General features: G+C 36.7%; 1 protein-coding gene across 1 annotated transcript in view; it reads left to right on the top strand.

The window, feature by feature from the left end:
* DCC (DCC netrin 1 receptor) overlaps window positions 1-13,487 on the top strand; it is a 697,032-nt gene that overhangs the window by 572,011 nt on the left and 111,534 nt on the right. The window contains exons 16-17 of the mRNA XM_048218577.2: window positions 3,583-3,678; window positions 9,043-9,275. Coding sequence (XP_048074534.1) covers window positions 3,583-3,678; window positions 9,043-9,275 — 329 coding nt within the window. The remainder of the gene's footprint in view (window positions 1-3,582; window positions 3,679-9,042; window positions 9,276-13,487) is intronic.

The following is a 13,487-nucleotide window of genomic DNA, read 5'->3' as shown; positions in this document are numbered from 1 at the left end:
CCCAGAATTATGTACGATTGTAAGCTGACAATAGAGGTCCATCTTTTACATATGCTCCAAGTGCATTTAGCACTTGCTGACTAATTACTTTCTTATTAGTAAACTAGGTTAACAGCAAAAATTAATAAATAAATATCCCCTCTTGTAGGGGAAGCAATTCACTTAATAGAAGCCCTTTGACTACATTAAACATAATTTTATTTTATTCCTCTTGCTATATTGTGGCTCTCATGTCGTTGTGGTTTGGCATGTCAATATCTCAAATGCTAATATTTGGGACACATAAAATCTCATGAAGAAAAAGCCATCTAATCAATTTTCAAAGAATACTCCCTGTCAGAGATAAATCCACTCATTTTAAAAACTTTTTTTAATTGTAAAATAAAAGACAGATACAGAAAACTACAAGCAACAAATATATAGCTTAATGAATTATCGTAAGTTGGACTTGAACTGTTTCTTTGCTCTATTTCCTGCAAAATGGCATTTGGATCTAGAGGTTTAATCAGACTAAGTAGGTTCAGTCCCTTGGGAAGACTCTAGAAGGAGTGTGTTCTTTCTTTAGAAGATACCTAAAGCCTAGGTTTCTCTATTTGTCTTAGCAATCATGAATGCTTAATGCCCAGATCCATTTGTTCATTGGGGTGCAAAATAGTAATATTTGAATTCCATCATTGAGTTTTTACTTATTAGTTGGAATAATATTATAAGTGTATGCTTCCCCTCACATGCTGTGTGGTTACGCAGTTGTAGAGTTTATTTAAGAAAAACATAATAAATATTTGATTCATGGGGCGCCTGGGTGGCGCAGTCATTGAGCGTCTGCCTTCGGCTCAGGGCGTGATCCTGGCATTATGGGATCGAGCCCCACATCAGGCTCCTCCACTATGAGCCTGCTTCTTCCTCTCCCACTCCCCCTGCTTGTGTTCCCTCTCTCACTGGCTGTCTCTATCTCTGTCAAATAAATGAAATAAAATCTTTAAAAAAGAAAGAAAGAAAAAGAAAGAAGGAAAGAAAGAAAGAAAGAAAGAAAGAAAGAAAGAAAGAAAGAAAGAAAAGAAATATTTAATTCTTTACCTGGTTTTCAAGATAATAATTTCATTCTCTGTCAACCTCAGAAGTGACCAACTTTTTTTATTTTTTAAAAATATCTTTATGAACTCATACATCCATGTCTATTTGTTGGGTTTCAATTCATTGCAACTCTTACCTTTACTGAAGCTCAGATTGTCTTCATCTTTGGTCAGTGGAGCCTCTTTGATTTGATTCCTGAATCCATTTGACATGAGCCTTTTAGTCTTTGGTTGTTTCCTTTCTATCTGGTTACATCAAGATGTTTCAGGCTCAACTGATATGTGTCCTACCTCAGGCCAAGAATCACCCAGTTTTACAAGAACCCCTTGTTTTTTGCAGTGCAAAAAAAAAAAATTTTTTTTTTCAAAATCCCAATCTGGGCATTAGGGGTACTTGTTATTGACAATGTCTCTAGACTTCTTCAGTGGATAGAACTAGGGCAGACATAAAATGCCTTTTGAGTTTAAACTGATTTTCCGATGAAATTTTAGGAACTAAGACTTTACATATCTCTTTTGTTTTACATCACTATGTCCTTTCATCCACACTAATCTTCTGGTTCTCAAGGACACAGGAGATGATAGAATTATAATATCTCAAGATTATTCATTTGCTTTATCCCATATTACATTAGTCTCAGAATAACAATAATAGTAGCATCACCATCAATCATAATTATTGAAACATTGACTTGTGCATACACTACCTCTGTTTTCCCTTATTTTTGACTTATGATTATAGGACAGCTACAATATCAGAACATGTAGACATTACAAAATAAAATTTCCCCTTTTAACTCTCACTTACTCTTAGCTCCTACCGTTCGTTGTTCACCAGTTTACTATTGGGGTATCTTCCCTGGTCATTTAGGAGCTCATTTCTCAGTAGTTCAGTAGTTCTCAGGATCACAGGAGCAATACTCTGTCATTGCTTATATGTCGACCACAGCTTGGGTGTGCCATTTATATTTAACTTTTGTTAACTATAAAATCCTTGAATCACATTTTCTTACCTTGGATATCTCAAATACATTACTTCAGTTCCTTCCGGCATAAAGTGTGGCTGTCCAAAAATATGATTTTTAACTCAGCAAAAATTTCTTGCATTGCACTTTTTATTATTTGTCCTGTTCCCTTTCTTTGGTTTTCCTCCTCAAGGAGAACTATTGCTCGTTGGTTAGACCTTTCTTCTCTTCTATTCATCACTCTCTCCCGAATTCTCTTTTACTCTCTCTGAATTTCTTTTTGTTTTTCCTTGTGCTTGTTTGTTCGTCTAGTTACTCTTTATTTTTAAAATTATTTTTTTATTTAGTCTTTCTTGAGTGATACCACCTCCTTTCTGAGGGTTTTTTTTTTTTTCTAATTCTGATTTATGTTACTCTTGTATATCTGGCATTTAATTTTCGTAATGTTGTTTAGCTCATTTCGAAATAATAAATTTCCAAAGTTTGATCTACTTTTCTTGTGTATTTTCGATCTCTTTTTGGGGATGTGCTTGTCTATGGGAATGGTATTCTCCTGTTTATTTTGTAAAGTATTTAGCCTCCACTGATTTTTGTTGCTTGCTTTCTTTCACATGACCTGTTTCCCTATGTTCCCAGATGCTCAAATAGCTTTTCTAAATACACAGAGCTCCCTCTCCTGTTTTCATTAGACCAGAGCTGAGGGCTCAGCAAACTATAGCCTGTGGGTCACATCTGGCCCAGGTCCTATTTTTGTTTGAACCCCACTGAACTAAGAACAATTTTTACATTTTTGAAGAGATGCAAACAAACAAATGCAGGTGAATACATGACAGAGATAATATGGGCTGCAGAGCTTCATATTTACTATCTGGGTGTTTTACAAGAAAAGTTGGCCAACTCTGATATGCACTAAAAGCTATATGATAACACGCTTCCCAAGTTTTCATGACTTTCCTCTCTTCTACTTTTCTCTGGACTTTCTCTTCCCTTCGTTTCTGTTGCTTTTGTCTGTTCAAATTTTAACTCTGTTCCTGGCAGTTTGTCCCCCGTGTATGTCCTGTCCTGGAGAGGAGATTTTGCAGGCTAGTTTTGAGTTTTATGTTTACTATCCTCAGATTGGCCTGCTGCATTTTCTAGGATTAGCTGATGATTATTTTAGAATTAACCTGTTTTGAAGCTTCTCTCTGATTTCTCCTATGCAGATGCTGATAACTCACAAGTCCTAAGGTAGTTGGCAGTTTGTCCACATGCTATTGTATTTCGGGGTTTGAGAGTATAGCTCATCACCTACTTTTGTTGTAATTGTCCAAACGCTTGTGGTTGTGTATTTAGTCATTCAGTCTCTTTTTATGTGGATATTTAGGAAGATTAAAAATTGTATTGTCAGCACTGCCACTTTCTTCCCAGAATCAAACTCACTCATTTTTAAACAACAACTTACTTAATAGATCTATATTGAATTTTATTGCAGGAAAATGTTTACCCTGGATATTTCAGTACACTAAATAAATCAACGTGTTTATTTTCTTTCTGTTTTTCTCCAGAGTCAAGTTCCCATTACGTAATCTCCCTAAAAGCTTTTAACAATGCAGGAGAAGGAGTTCCACTTTATGAAAGTGCCACCACCAGATCTATAACAGGTAAGCTGAAATAGTTCATCCTCTTATGATAAGGTAGCCAGTGTGTGAGTTGTGGTGGGAAAAAACAAAAACAAAAACAAAAAACCTAAACAAAATAAAACAAAATACAAAGGAAAAAAACAAACAAACAAAACATATGTCGTCATGTTCTGAGCCTTGAGTGTGTATGTGTGCATGCATATCTGTGTATACGTGTGTATACACATACACACACATAGTCATTATTTTCTTGGCGTACAAAATTAAGTGAGAGGAAGTCAGTCTATTAATTAGTATGTGGACTTAGAGAATATAGATGTCTCCTTCTCTGTCTTCTCTCAGTAGCTCATATTTCGGTGGCCCGATACCACTCTTCATTCTCCTGAGCATCTTGTCTCATCTTGCAAATCAGTGCAATTGAGGCAGGAAAGTTTCTGCACAAAAGCCACCAAATACCCAAATGGCCACTTGCTTCTCTACAGAGGATCCTTCAAACTAGTATGACAAGGAAGGGCCGAACTCCTGGGACTGATTTGGACTAGGCTGCGTCACAGGTCGCCTTTTCCTGAGCCAGGCCTATAGGTCATCCCAACAGTGCCCAGAGCCTTATGACATTGAAAGGACTGGCTGCTTCCAGGGTTTCACACCTCTAGGAATTCTTATGTGAGTTGGACCATAAAGGCAGCACACAAGAGAAAAGGAGCCCAAGGAACTCAGAAAGGAATGGGTAAGAGAGTGAGATTCAGGACATTTACAGAGATAATTTGTGAGCAAGGCTGGGCTTACTCAAAAATAGAATAGCTACCACCCCTGGGGGGTTTTCAAAGTCACTGGAAAGTCACACAACCATCCCCAATAGCCTTATGTCTGAAATCCGAAAGTAAAACCCAGGAGATCCATCTTCTTAATGAATTCTTTGATCCTGGCTCCTTTCTAAACCCACAAGCCTCAGACATCATTTAACTCATCAGTTAGTTTCACCTTAATGAGAATAAAGGATCTGAGAGCAAGATTTCACAGCGAACTCTAAAGAATATGGAAAACTACTGGGTGCCTGAGTAGGAAGTCCTGACAAGGAGGAATAAATCAACATAGAATAAATAGTGGGATCTGTGACTTCTGCTACATCCTAAATTTATGTAAACTTTGTACAGATTTTTTCCAAACCCACGAACTCCATTCATGGACTATGTTGAGAATACACAGTTGTAAAGTGAATTCACAGTTGTTAACATGATGGTTTCCGAATATACCATCACTTAATTGATTTCAACCAGATTTTCTTGTAAGGCAAAGTTGTTGTTCCAGAGTTTGCTCGAATCTTTGGCTGCTGTTTTCAAGTCTATGATCTGCCTAAAATGGTACGCAAAATGTTGGGTATGTGTCAATGTATTCATTTATCTGTGGAGACACTATGGCTCTCTCATTGTGTTATCAGAAGTGCTCATGTCTCCCCAAATGGGCAAATAAGAAGTATCACCCAAGAGAATGTCTACTATCAAACATCTAAATAAGATGAGGCATATGGAGGTCCAGAATAGGAAACCATAAGATAACATGAGGGAGGGTGTCTAGAATTTTCACTTCCCCTTATTTTCTTGTTCCGCCAGCAGCAGGGTTCTTTGAGAGACAGCAGGCCACTTTAGCTGTACTTATCCTTTCCACAATTTGTATTTAGTAAGCCATCTCTTTCCTGTCTATGATAAAAGATGTTGAGCACCTGCTCACCAATGTGTCCTTGGGCTTGTGATCAGGCCACACAAATTATACTATGGCTAGTCTTTCCAAACACTACTTTCGTACCAAAACTAAGCCCACAAAAAGGGGACACTCAGGTTACCAAAAAAAAAAAAAAAAAAAAAAAAATCAATTTTGAGCAGAAAGCTGTAGTAGAAGTAGAGTTTACATAAACCAAAGATAAGCTGTTCACAAAGCACCATTTGGGACATTAACTTCTGCCTTCAATTTATTGTCATTCTTTAATCCTTGGCATATGACATTCCCAGAGTAGTTTCTAAAACACCAGTGATCCATAAGACTATTTTTTCGCTGATAGGACTCTAATCCTAATGGATCTGGGGGAACGAATGGATACCAAAAGTTGGAAATTGTGTGAGGCATTTTCTTATTGAAGTAAAGTCAGTAGGGGATTGAAGAGGAATGAATAAAACCAGTCCTTTCTAAAGGGAAAGCATATACTTTTCCTGAATGTGGCAGACTTATTTTATTGTGTTTCCACCACATCATGGAGAACAAAGGGCAAATAAACGGAATCAAAGGTTAAGGTTCTGGGAGAAATTCTATCAATAAATGTGTCATAGTGCCACAGAGAAGACATTCTCTGTCTCTGAGTTCTGCAAGTATTCCCATGAGAAGACTTGGAAGAGGCCAGCATAAAGTAAATAAAAAATCAGAGGCAATAAATGCATCAGGTTGGAGTAAGTACCAGGCCGTGATGATTTCCACCAACACCTGCTCTTACGTGGAGCCTCATCCCTGGGGCCTCATCTCATCCTGAACATATTAGTATTAGAGCTGAGGAAAGTTTCCCCAGGTCAAATGGGCATGTTAAGAGTTTTATTTTTGCAGTAGAGCTTTTTAGTTCTTATTGTTGCAAGAACAAGACATTTTGAGCCTGTAGAAGGGAAGAAGGCAGGGGAATAAGGTGTGTTGTTTGAATTTGTTTATTCTCAACTGTTTTATCAATGTCTGAATGAAGTATAATCCAGCCATGTAAAATTATGTCATTGTTTTGAACTTTAGTGTGTGAACTGAAAATTCATGAACTCTTACCAAAATATTTATTAGGAATTGAATAGGCTTCTCTTCTTAGCAAAAGGTTTGAGGCTATGTTTTGTCTTTTTAATTTTTAATTCATTTAGTTTTTACTCTTGAATATAACCACTGCAAATCAACAGCATAGAAGGCACCTGAAAACTGGAAAAAAGTTATTTAGCAAGAAAAAAAAAATTTTTAACAAAAAAATGCTTTTAATTTAACTACTCAGTTTCTGTGCTGAGAGAAAGATAATTAGCAGTGTATGTAGTATATATGTATTTAGAGCAGGGCTCGCTACCTGCTGGAACAGTCTGCTTTGTTGGAAAAGCTCTAGGTCTGTACTCTCCAAGATGATGGATTGGCTTATATGGCCATGGGATACTTAAAATTGGCCGGTGCCACAGAGGAAGTGATTTTTAAATTGTATTTAATTTTAATAATTTAAATTTAAATTGTCCGTGTAATTAGTGGCTCTTGTACTAGGCAGTACAGATCAAAAGGAGGTGGCAAGTAGAATGACAAGCCATTCCTGAAAACAGATTCCCTAAAAAAGTCAAGAAACACTTGGCCAGGGACAGAAATTCTTTAATTATGTTAAGTCCATAGATAAATACCAACAAACATTACTTGAAATTTGAGGGACGCATTCTGGAACGGAGACTCCAAGAAACTCCACAAGTCATGAAAAACAGACTATTGTAAAACCCAGAAACATCCAGATGGAGGGTTAGCATTCCTTGAAGTAGAATCACGGCTTTTCAAAACCTTATATATGGCACCTGTGACTATTATTAAATTCATATCGGTTTAAAAACCAGGTTAAGCAAAGAAACAACAAATGTGGTACAACACATTCTGTAGGCTGGGCAAAAAAGAGGTTTGTGAATCAGAATAGTCTTCCTGTGTGTATAACATTCTTCTTGGAAAGTCCGCTAAGAATAGAAACAAGGGAGGCAGCACCTGCTTCAGTTTGCCCAAAACACCTGTCACCGATGCACCAACCTGATGACTGATCGGGATCCTCCTGGAGGCTCTTCAGCTCCCCCTTCATCATTTCATAAATCCATTTGGGTTTAAAGGAGCCCTTAATAAAAAGACACGTCAAAGGAAATGTGGAAAGCCTGGGCTCTGTCATTAAATTTTAAACACACATTTTTCTTTCTCTCTCTTTCTCTTTTTTTTTTCTTTCCTTTTGTTCTGTTTTTGTTTTCAGGTTTTATATTTTGCTCCAAAGACCACAGCCCAGTAAACTACTAAATAATTCATTGGAAAACAGAGCGATGAGTAGGGGATAGGTATTTGAGATACAGTGGACAAAGTGAAGTAATCATCAAAACCAGCCAGCAGCTGCTGTGCTTGGAACTAGGCTATTTAAAAATATAAACTCTGTACATACCCCGCCTCAGACACTCTACATCTTAGCAGGTCAGCTCCCCAAATGTCATCATATGCCCAGCCTGAGGGCTTTTTTTTTTTTTTTTTTTTTTGGTTAGTGAGAATACATATGACATGATTTAAAGGTAAAATTTCAAAAACTGAAAAGTCTTAGGTATAAAATAAAAGCCTCAAAATTGGACTCTTACTATGGCCACAAGATAAACTCCTCTGATTCTGATATCCACAGCATAAAAATGATATACATATAAAATTTTTCTAGAGAATTTTCGAAAACCACACACGTCATCAGGCAGGTTCTGATTATGTTAATCAGGATGAAAGCCTGTGTGTGCCTCACGCAGTTCATTCCGTCTCCCCAGTCCATAACGTAGTCTTCCCATGGAACTTGACATTTTGGAACAAGTAATATAGAATAGAGGTATGTTTTAAGAGCCTTAGTTAATTACTCTGTGGGAAAGTGGGTAAAACAGATACTTCCATACTTTCTTTAAGGATTTCAGTCCAAGACAACCTGCCACACCAAGTGCTAGGAGAAACCTACTTATCAACCATATCACTGGACCACACGGACCATGGACTTGGTCAGTCTGGCTTTACACAATCATAGCCATAGACGGATTGCTGTAGACCACAGAGCCCTTTGGGCTTTATTATTTGTTTCTTGCCTAAACAATATTTATGCAGATATAAGCTAAGCAATAACGTAAGCATTAGAGAAACCAAGTCAAGTTAGAAAAGGAGAAAAATGAAAAAACATAAAAAACAGATATTGGATAGCTATTTATTTCCTTAACAGGAGGAAATAAACCAGACACTCCTTTTGATCTTGTTAGTTTAAGTTATCTGTATAGTTATAAAACTGAGAAGCTCTAGACTAGACCTTTTAAGAAGCAATGTGCAACACTCCAAGAAGAAATGGACTTTTAAAATATATAGCTAGAAGTGACCACCAAAAGTGGAGTTGATAAAAACACTACAGGGAAACGAGTGAATTACAGAAAATAGTTATTTTTGTGATATAGCAATACTGTTTCTAATGAGTTTTCCGATTGAATTAATTGTATTTTTTTCTGTTCTTCTCATGTTCCCTTTCATCATTATTGCCATGCATTTAACTCATTGTGATGTGTTACCACTGATATTTATTTTTTTAACTCTTTTATTTATGTCTTTATTTGTTTGTTTCATTTGGCGGGTTTTTAAACCCAGATCCCACTGACCCAGTTGATTATTATCCTTTGCTTGATGATTTCCCCACCTCGGTCCCAGATGTCTCCACCCCCATGCTCCCACCAGTAGGTGTACAGGCTGTGGCTCTTACCCACGATGCCGTGAGGGTCAGCTGGGCAGACAACTCTGTCCCTAAGAACCAAAAAACATCTGAAGTGCGACTTTACACTGTCCGGTGGAGGACCAGCTTTTCTGCGAATGCGAAATACAAGGTGAAGTTCTAATTGATAGTGTAAAATTTAAAATGAATTGTCATTTGCTTAATACATTGTTTTAAATGCTTCCTGGACTGTCGTGAGTCATTTCGCTGCAGTGGCACTAAATGGAAAACAAAGCATTTTAATAACTCAATATCTAGAATTAGAATGGGAATGATTGTGTCTTAGGAAGCAGTTCTAAGGCAAGGTAGAACAACCTCAAGAAATGTAAAATGTTCTTCGAGTTCCACCAGATGCTGTGTTTGTATGAATGATTTGATTCTGTACAAGGGAATGCCATTTCCTTGGAAAATAGCAGGGCTCCACATTCATTTTCGGGATAGATTTTTCTTTTCATTTGGAATCTAGATGGACACCAAAGGCAACCCTGTTAATGTTACAGAGACCCATTTTATAGTGCATGTGCCCAGGACCACAGCTGGAAGATTTTGTTACAAAGTCCTTAGAAAGCACTCTGAGCCATTAGCATCTACTTCCGCAGTTAGCCTTGAAACACACTCATGTGGTAAAGAAAACCATAGTGCACACTTCCCTTTAACTAATATGAATTAGACCAACCCCTTTCACTACAACCTTACTAAGAGCTCAGTAGAGACAGGTATTGGAGGCCTTGTCTTTACTACTTTACTACCTGCTAAGCCTGCCACAATGTTAGTATATGCAAACAACCCACAAAATGTGGTCTAACATGAGAAAATCAGCAAGTGACTATCAGGTACCTACTAGGTACCTAGAACTGTACTAGATTATAGAGCACTTACACACAGTTTCATTGTTGCTAATTAACATATTATTTATAACTTTGGAATGAGTAAGACACTCAGTTCCATTGATACACTTCAAAGAATTCATAAGTTATTCAAGTGAGATAATATATGAAAACACATTGAAAACAAAGCTTCACAAGATGATGATTGGGGTGAAGAAGATAGTTTTAAAAATAAAATCATACTTGTTACCCAGTAACCAAGGAACCAATAGTTCAATCCTGGCCCTCCAGCTTCAGATGACCCTTATCTGAGAAGAGAAGGTCCCTTCTCTTTACCACTCCCCTGGGGTAGCTCTCAGAGAGAATTTGAATCTCCTGATATTTTATCCAGTGTTTTTTCCACTAAACTGCCATCTTGCTTAATCTAGCATGTAGCCAGTGGTGATTTCAGGATGACAATTTCCTTTGGGGTGTCTGACTCTAAAGACCCTGGAGATAAAGCCAAATCCCACCAATAATATTGTAAATCTGCCTCTTTCTTCCTGTAGGCATGCTGGATCTGCTTCTAGTCTCTTTCAACTTTTAAGTGGTATAAAATTCACATCTCATCATAAATCTGTTTTTAGTTGAAACCATTTTAAAAAGCTTTCTTTGGGACTGTCACCCTGCTAGATCAGGTATTTGGGAAAACTCTCCAGGCAAGTCAAATAGTATCATTGCTATAACATATGTTTTAAGTACCCTATCCATCTCCTTGCAGTATTAGATTTAAGACTCAGCAGAACGATAAATAAAGATAACATTATCAGATAAGACAACCAATGAAACATAAGTCTCTCTTTATATACAGATTGCCCAATTCTAAGTTTACTTTTAAAAGACTACTTTAAAAATTTTATGCTCATAATTGCTGTACTTTGGTGATACATTCATTTCACAGAATGGCCATGGGTACTTTGCCAGTATGTGAAAGGTTCTGAAGGACAATGATTGTTCTCTGCAGAATGGCTTAAGTTCCAGAATTTCTTGAGGCAAATTATTTCAGTTGAATAGTTAATACAGCAAACATGGAATTATTGAGTCTCATGAAGAATGTCTGTAAAGTAAGACTCAGCCCCAAAACTAGTCCTTATAAGCGGTGGCTGACTTCTCTCACGGACTGAAGTTTGGGAATAGAAAAGAGATTTTGAATGTTTCTCTTCCCATCATCTTCCCCGACCTAAGGCTTTCAGTTAGTAACATTCTGTCCCCCATTGTACACACCCACACTCCACATCCTCACCCTGAGAAGAAGAGTGTTAGAGGAAGGGTGGGGTAAGTTGGATAGCAAGGATAAATGCAGACCACATCAAGCCCACTAGACAGTAATACAATAAGCTTACCTTTTACAAATAATGGTAATAGAATGCTTTGGTTTTACATTGTGAACTTCTCAAACTACCTTCATAGCTATTACTTCATCTCACTCCCCAATACCGCTTTATAAGGTAGGCAGAACATATACAAGATGGGGGGGGATAAATACATGGAGTCTAATGACCTCAGGGCAAGACTTGGCTTTGCTGTGTCCTGCCATGCCATTGAACTTGCTCGATCTCATTTTTCTCATCTGTATGATTGAAATACTCACATCTACTGTAAAAAGAGTAAGATTTTCCATAGTTGAGCATGTGTGTAGATCCCTTTATGAAGACATCAGTAGGTTGTATAACTTGAAAATTTTCCCATGAAACTACAGCTGGAGCGCAGGTGACCTAATGGCATTATACAAGGCTATCGCCACCAGGAGTACCCTTCTACTTCATTTAATCCCAAATCAAGCCATATTCCAGACATTTATATTTTGATTGTCTAAAACTCTGTTTTGATTTTCCTTATCAGAAGGAGGAATTTTCTGTAATTTACTTTCTATTGAAATGGTTAATCACATGATGTTTTATATAAATTTCTATGTGAAATACATTCACTGAGTGTTGACTAATGCTTACCAGATACATCATGGCTATTACAGAAGATACAAAGTTGTGCAAGACTCAGTCATGCCCTCAAGATACTTAGAATTCAATAGGGAACTTAACATATGCCTAAATTTATGTATCACATTAGACAATGAATGAAATACTGTAGCTTACATTTATTTAATAAGTTCCCTGGACCAGATACTATGTAAATAATGCTAGGAGGTCAGTGCTATGGTTATCACCATTTTATGGTTGAGGAAGTTGAGGCTCAGAGAGGCAGTACCTGTTGTATTCTGTACTCACAAAAATAACTGGCCATGATTTTCCAAAGTGCTTCCAGGCTAGTGATTTATTCTGAGCGATAACCTTCCATGAAGTTCCTGAGAAAACCCAGTGAATTCATGGTATTTACAGAATTCACGTGTGTTATTCTGAAACACAAACAAGGACAGGATTGCTTACTGGCCTCCCAAACGCCAGTGATGTTTATGCTCAAAGAAACTAGTTTTATAAAAGTATGATCTTTTCCTCCTAGCTGAAATATTTCCCGTTGTCCCATTTCTCCCCTTATTTCCATTTCTAAGACTTAGAGGTGTTCATGATAGTGAGGGAAGACAGGGTTGGAAGTTATATTTCAGCCTGTCAGAGCCTACGTGCCCATGTTGTGTTTTATTTGATGAAATTCTATCTTCCTGAGTCTACACAGTACTTTTACATTTACTTAGGGCCCACGTTTTTACAGCAATTTTAAAGAAGAGCTTCTGATAGATGTTTATGAGGTCATCACTTTAATAGGATGGATGGGCACATCATCAAAATGTTATTAGTACAGTTAAATAGTTATTTGGTTTTGTAATAAAATATAGGATTTTCATACCTATAATCTAAGGATTCATAGTAGAATAAAAAAGATATACTACACTACAGTAGTATAGGAAGAGATAGGTGGGGAAAAAGAGCTTTCCTTGATTTTCTAAACAGAGATATATAACAAATGTAATAAATATAAAAGTGAAGATAAATATTAAATTTTGGAAAAGGATCAATATCTAGATACCAAGCATAAATTGATACTTAGAAGAGGTATAAATAGGCAAAATTTGTCTGATCATATGGAAAATATTCATTAACCTGGAAGATTAACCTGTTTTTTTCTTCATTACCATTTTGATCTCTTGAGTAAGCAATGAAAATAGGTACTTTATTTTCTACTAAAATGTCTTTAACCTGCTATTCAAAAGACAAAGAATGAATTCAAAAGACAAATAATACTAACACAATTATAATCTTTTAATACTTATCCAACTTGTTGTTCCCTTCCTAATCAATTGCTCCAGTGACCACACTTAAATGTGTGTTTAATGTGAACTTTGCATAAAAAGAAAACCACACAATACAACATTGCTTTTGTTTATTTTCTTTATAATAGCCAAACAGATTCTGGAATCACTAAAATGTGTGCTATAAATAACAATAAATAAATAAATACATAAATAAATTAATAAATAAACAGCAGATCTCAAAAAAATTAATTTT

Source organism: Ursus arctos, unplaced genomic scaffold, assembly GCF_023065955.2.
Source record: "Ursus arctos isolate Adak ecotype North America unplaced genomic scaffold, UrsArc2.0 scaffold_17, whole genome shotgun sequence".
In the NCBI taxonomy this organism is placed as follows: domain Eukaryota; kingdom Metazoa; phylum Chordata; class Mammalia; order Carnivora; family Ursidae; genus Ursus; species Ursus arctos.
The sequence above is the reverse complement of the archived record's forward strand: the minus strand, read 5'-3'. Positions and strand labels throughout refer to the sequence as shown.